This window comes from Xiphophorus hellerii, chromosome 19 (assembly GCF_003331165.1).
Source record: "Xiphophorus hellerii strain 12219 chromosome 19, Xiphophorus_hellerii-4.1, whole genome shotgun sequence".
Classification (NCBI taxonomy): Eukaryota; Metazoa; Chordata; class Actinopteri; order Cyprinodontiformes; family Poeciliidae; genus Xiphophorus; species Xiphophorus hellerii.
The window spans coordinates 10,732,434-10,738,717 of record NC_045690.1 but is presented as its reverse complement, the minus strand read 5'-3'; the positions used below and the strand labels follow the sequence as shown (position 1 = coordinate 10,738,717).

The 6,284-nt window shown below is 36.9% G+C and overlaps 1 protein-coding gene across 1 annotated transcript; it reads left to right on the top strand.

Moving 5' to 3' along the window:
* Positions 1 to 62: 62 nt before the first annotated feature.
* pld4 (phospholipase D family member 4) lies at positions 63 to 5,833 on the top strand. The gene is made up of 10 exons (XM_032546351.1): positions 63 to 319; positions 401 to 555; positions 1,579 to 1,762; positions 1,839 to 1,959; positions 2,046 to 2,173; positions 2,259 to 2,459; positions 2,618 to 2,757; positions 2,833 to 2,998; positions 3,811 to 3,907; positions 4,014 to 5,833. The coding sequence occupies exons 1-10, from the start codon at positions 269 to 271 to the stop codon at positions 4,217 to 4,219; spliced, it is 1,449 nt and encodes a 482-aa protein (XP_032402242.1). The 5' UTR covers positions 63 to 268; the 3' UTR covers positions 4,220 to 5,833.
* The last annotated feature ends 451 nt before the right edge of the window (positions 5,834 to 6,284 follow it).

The following is a 6,284-nucleotide window of genomic DNA, read 5'->3' as shown; positions in this document are numbered from 1 at the left end:
TGAGCCAAACAAACGTATGAAAAGCTGAAAGGAAAGTAAAAACAGGAAGTGTGCTCGGTTATATTAAACAGCAGAGATATTTTGTTCAGCTGTGGCTGCGAGCTGAAGGGGAAGAAAGAAGTGAGAAAAACAAGCTGGGTCTGTTAACCAGTGAGTTTGTTCTTTAGCGTTACCGTAGACAACATTTTTAGGTTAAACACTGAGTTTAAAGCTAGAAAAACCCAGTACTTTTTTATTTTTTTGAAAAACCCAGCGACTCAAAGGAAAGATGACCTCAGTATACAGAAGCCTTCATGACAACCATGTTTCAAACAAAGGCGTAGGTTGGCTCACATGATGTATTTTTCTCTGTGAGATCATTGTTTTCTTTACTAAAAAATCTTTCTGCTAATCTTGTCAGAGGAGGACCAGCTGTGTGACATTGGCTGTGATTTTGGGCTGTCTGACTGTTCTCGGTGTTATTCTTGCCATCGCTGTGCTGGAGAGACCAACACCTAAAAACCATGACACTCTTCCTGAAGACACTGGTGGGCTCAACCTCACTGACCAGTGCAGGTAATAATCCTATACTATTTGAACAGGTTTTTATGAATGTATTCCACTTCATGTGGAACAAAAAGTGGAGGATAATTATGAAATGGAAGAAAAGTGATTGTCAAATTTTGACAAGTTTAGGTCTGAAAAGTGTGGCATGCATTTATATTAAGCCTTCCTGAGTCAATACTTTGTGGAAAAAGTTTCAAGATCTAGACACTAGAAAAGCTTTTCATTTTTCTTTCCACATTGATCAAATTGGCTGTGTCATCCTGACAAATGAACTTGCTTCGATTCAAACCAATCCGTGGTGGCTAATGTTGAAGGACTCTAACCAACTTCCCTGTCCCTGGTGAAAAAATATTTCCACAGCATGATTCAGCCACTGCCAGGATTCACTGTGGGAATTATGTTTTCAGTGATATGTAGTGTTTAGCATGTAAGTCAAAAGTTTAATTTTGACTTAATCTGATCAAAGGACCTTCAACATGTTCATTTAAAACTTTAAATGAGACCAATCTTTAGGTTTCGTATTGCCTATCCTGCATGTGTGTAGACAGTGGATTGGTGGACTGATAATGGTTTTCCTCCCAGAAGATTTTCCCATCTGGGCTGTTGATCTCTGCATCTTTCTCACATGATACTACCAGCACCATGCTTTACCGATTGGATGGTGCATTCATGGTGATATGCAGTGTGAGTTTTCAACAATGGATCTCTTCTTGCCATTGTTGAAAATTTTTCTTCACAATGAAGAATTTTTTTTACTGCAATAACATAAAAGGTATTTGTAAAGCACCTTAGGCCTTAAGAAAGCTGCCAACGTGACAAAATTTTATGAGTAGTGAGAAGGACTTTTAGTGAGCCTAAGAGTGTCTTAAACAAATATGGCCACATCATTCAGATATTGAAGACACTTTTTTCACTTTCCAATTATACAGTGCTTTGTGTCTGTTTATCACAAAGAAAAAGCTCAACTGTTACAAATATTTTATATGGGATTATAATTATTTTTCTTAATATGTAGTCTGCTTTACCCTGCAGCATGACCCTTGTGGAAAGTATTCCTCTATATCTAAAATATGAAAGCAATGCAACTTTTGGGATCCCTCTGGAGCAAGCCTGGAAAGACCTTATCTCCCGAGCATCACACAGCGTGAATGTAGTCTCATTCTACTGGACGTTAACAGGGGAGGACATCAACGTCAACTCCTCCACTGATATTCCTGTGAGTTCCTAACTCAGAAATTGCTTACGTTTGTCAAAAATGTCTGAGTCTTTGTTGAATGTTTTGTGGAAAACAGGGAAGGGACATCCTGCAAGCGCTTGGGGAACTTCCCTCCAGGAACATATCTGTGCGCGTGGTGAGCAGTGTTCCCACAGTCAAAACAAACTCCACAGATCTAAAGATCCTAAAACAGAAAGGTCTGATAGTAACTCTTTTCTTTTAAATTCTCACAGTAATTGCTGATTATATTTTGGCAAACTGTTTTGGTTACTTTTGTCTGCAGGAGTTCAGGTGAGAAGAGTAGAGTTTGGTCGCCTGACGGCAGGCGTCCTCCACACCAAGTTCTGGATTGTTGACATGAAGCATGTGTTCATTGGAAGTGCCAACATGGACTGGAGGGCTCTGACCCAGGTAAAACTACACATGCCAATAATCCCTAAGTTTACATTGTTCCTATTTAAATTGCTTTCAGAATAAATTCCCACTTTGACTGCAGGTAAAGGAACTGGGAGTGGTGGTCTATAATTGTTCCAGGCTTGCGATGGACCTTCATAAGATCTTCCAGTCCTATTGGGTAATGGGGAAACCCAACAGCTCCCTGCCACATCCTTGGCCTGCAAATTATTCCACTAACATCAACAAACAGCACCCTCTGCTGGTAAAAGAGGGTAACATCTACAGCAACCTTTACATTGCTGTGAGTGGCTTTTCTTTCTTTTCTTTTTTTTCCCCGAGTTGTGAATTTTCAGTAACAATGGGTTGTACAACACCGTGGTTCAGTTCGGTTTCAACCACTAAAACCAAAGAGAGGGTCGGGTGAATCTGATGTAATTTTGATTTTGTGTACTATCCCAGGGTTCTCCTCCAACTTTTTGTCCTCCATCAAGGACTCAGGACCTGGAGGCGATACTGTCCTCCATCTCAGAGGCTGACAAATTTGTTGATGTTGCTGTCATGGAGTATTTCCCCACCACTCGATTTGAAAAGCCTCACAAGTAATCCCAAAATCTTGTTTTAACATTAAAAATGTTCTGGTTTGGTTTGAGTTCCTCACGGTGGTGTCCTTCCAGATACTGGCCTTTCATTGATGATGCCATTAAGATAGCTGTGTTTGAAAGGAAAGTGAAGATCAGGATGTTGATCAGCTGTGGCCGTGATTCTGATCCAGCCATGTTGCCCTTTCTTCAGTCTTTGGCTTCAATGGATTACCCACTCCATCACATCAGCATCCAAATAGTGAGACAATATGGAGACAATGTGTCTGTTTTATACATGTGTGATTGTGCTGTAGAATTATACTATCCCCTAATACATTTCTTTAGTTGTTGCTTCCCCTCTCCCCCTTACGCTTCAGATAATCAAAGATATTTTAACACCAGTGTTTTTCAAATTATTACAGTCAGAGGCATTGTCAACCCACAACAACATATAAAGTTCTGCAGGTCTCACTTGCTTCAGTTAAATTCTTAGATAATGATTCAGCAATGAAAAAGAAACTGTGCAAAATGGCATCCTTGCTAGAATTTCAAAGCCAAAACCGAAGCTGAGCAAAAACAATACAATTTCCAACACACAACCAAATCTGACAAGATAGAAGTGGAACTTTTTTGAAGTTGTTTTCTGATTTACCTGGTGTAAAACTGAAAGCATTTTCAAAAACAAGACACCATACCAACGTGGTGGTGGTAGTGTGTTTTTTTGGGTTATATGATGGTTTTGGAAAGGCCTAGTAAAAACAAAAGATTTTAATAAAATCCACATGCTGTGGCCTGGGCTTGAACATGTTGTTCATGCTGAAAAGTCCTCCAATGTGGCTGAATTAAAGTAATTCTGCAAAAGAGAGAGAGAAATTTCCTTGGCAATGCCAGTTATTAGGTTTATGGGGCAATTACATTTTCATATAGGGGCAGTTTGGTTTGGGTAGATTTTTTACCTGAATAAATGAAATTATTGTTTAAAATAGCATTTTGTATTTTCTAGGGAGCAGATACTTTTTCACAATGCTGGAAAGTTCTCCTAAAAGCCATCTGTTTTTATTGTTGTTTCAGAAACTGTACATTGTCCCCGTGGGAAATCAGTCTGATATTCCATACACCAGAGTCAATCATAATAAATACATGGTGACTGATAAAGTTGCATACGTAGGTGAGTTAATATTAATGTCAATCGAGGAGTTTAAAGTAATAAGTGGGGGCTTTTTAAATATAAATTGTGTTAATAATTGACCGGATAACACTGTTTTCCAACACAGGTACCTCCAACTGGGTGGGTGACTACTTTCTGACCACAGCTGGAGTGAGTCTGGTCATTTCCCAGAACACTCCTCACTCTCCAGTGAACAATAAGACCCTGTACCACCAGCTGAAGGACGTATTCAACAGAGACTGGCACTCAGAATTCGCTGTCCACCTCGGGGATCTGGGACACAATCCAGACTGTGCTCTAGCACCGAGATGACTGATGCTTTTATCAAACAACTACAAATAATTTATTTTTGCTTTTATTGCAACATTTCCATCATAACTGTTGCTTTGCATTGTTTTATTTTCAGTATCAGCATTTTATATAATTTTACTAAGTTTCTCTGATGCTTTAGTTAGAGGTTCTATTAGTTCCTTATTGATTTCTATGTATCTTTACCTGCATTCCTTCTTTACTTCTCAATATATGGAAATAATATATCACATTCAGTCTAGTTCAGCTGCTAGATTTTAAGTTATTAGTTAGCTGTTTGTGTCAGAAGCATAGATGGAGCTTTATCATAGCCTTTAGATCTCATTACTGTGTGATTGCCGTTAACATTTGCAAAAAATCAAACGATAATGCCAGAATTTAAGCCTGAACTAAAGTAGGTTTGAGAAGACAATTTCATAGACGCAGCTACAGCTATGAAAATGTCTTTGTAGCTTTTGCTTAGCACAACATAAGATTTTACGTTATTTTTCATAATTACCTTTAAACAGAAATTATAGAGAAACACAACACAATATTTTAAAGGTTGAAAATATGCACATTGTGATAACTTTTATCTTTTGTTGGAAGAAAAAAATCTATTCCTGCAGAACACACACATATATTGTAGCCAAGACTGACTCATCTGTATCTACTGTCAAATCTTTTTAAATATTTTTCTCAGTATTGCTGTATGATTTATTGATTTCCTCAACATAGAAACTATGAAATGATTCCCTGACAGCATCTTTTGTATGGATAGATACTGGGGAGATGCCTCGAGGTAGTGTGTTTAACATAAATCTTCAAGAAAATATCAGAAAAGAATGTGCCTTAGGAAGAACTCCTGAATGATAAATGTGGAACCACAGACTAACAGGAACAATAAATAGTCTTTGATATTGGTTCTTGTTCAAATCAAAAGCAAACTAAGTTGTTTATAGAAGCCACTGGACTTTCTGTGAGCACCAAAGAAGGATGCAATACAAAGAATGTAGATTTCAAAACTTCAAATCTGTTATGTTTAAAAGAAAAGATTCAATAATTTTAAATCCTTGACATAGGGAAAATTAAATTAAAATTAACTTAGGCTTTAAAATAGCATACAAATATACACGTTTTATTCATACAGAGGAAAATCTTCATACTTTGATAGTCTATCCATCCATCCATCCATCCATCTATTTTCTGTACACCCTTGTCCCTTAGAGGGGCTGGGAGGGGTGCTGGTGCATATCTCCAGCTAACGTTACTTTGATAGTTATAAATAAAAAAATACATTTTTGTATTTTATTCAGTCAATGAACTGGTTGCTAGCTCACTAAGTGAACTAGCAACCAGTGTTGCTAGTTCAGTCATTTCAAGGATATGTAACTACAAATTGATCAATAAATAAATGACATCCGGCACCTCGTTCCCGACTCTATTGGGTTTGTAATAGAGCCATAAAGGCCATAAACCTGAATGTTAGTCTCATTGTATGACAATAATAAGTAAAAATACCACGGTTTTGTATGTATAATTATGGTATTAGCACATTTTTTTTTAAAAACAAATGTAAAATGGTGTAATTTTTACATTCAAATTCATTTTCTTTAATACAAAATACAAGGGATCTCAGATTCTTGTTGCTTTTTCTTGACACATTTTCTGGTCATGAACATTTCCAGAGTCCTAAAGGATTTAAAACCCAAAACTGAAGTATCTTGGGTGCAGGCAGGCAATGAACAAAAGAAAAATAAAAAATCAGCAGCCAAGTTTCAGCATCTCTAAGATAGCAACAGAAATATCCTTTTTTTTTAGGTCTTAATACCAAAGTTTAACAATAAAAATAAATTTTGTGTTTTAATTTTTATAACTTTAAAAATCTACTTTTTATTCATTTCTTGCCAAATAAACATTTGATATTATTTTTGTATCCTTTCAACTGAACCTTTATCATTTTAAATATGGAGGTTAATGTAAGATGGTCGTTTTTTTTAACAAATTGAAAATGTAACATGAGTGATGAACTGTAGTAGAGGACAGCATTTGGTCAGGGTTATTTTATTGTCCTCCATGACAGTAGGTG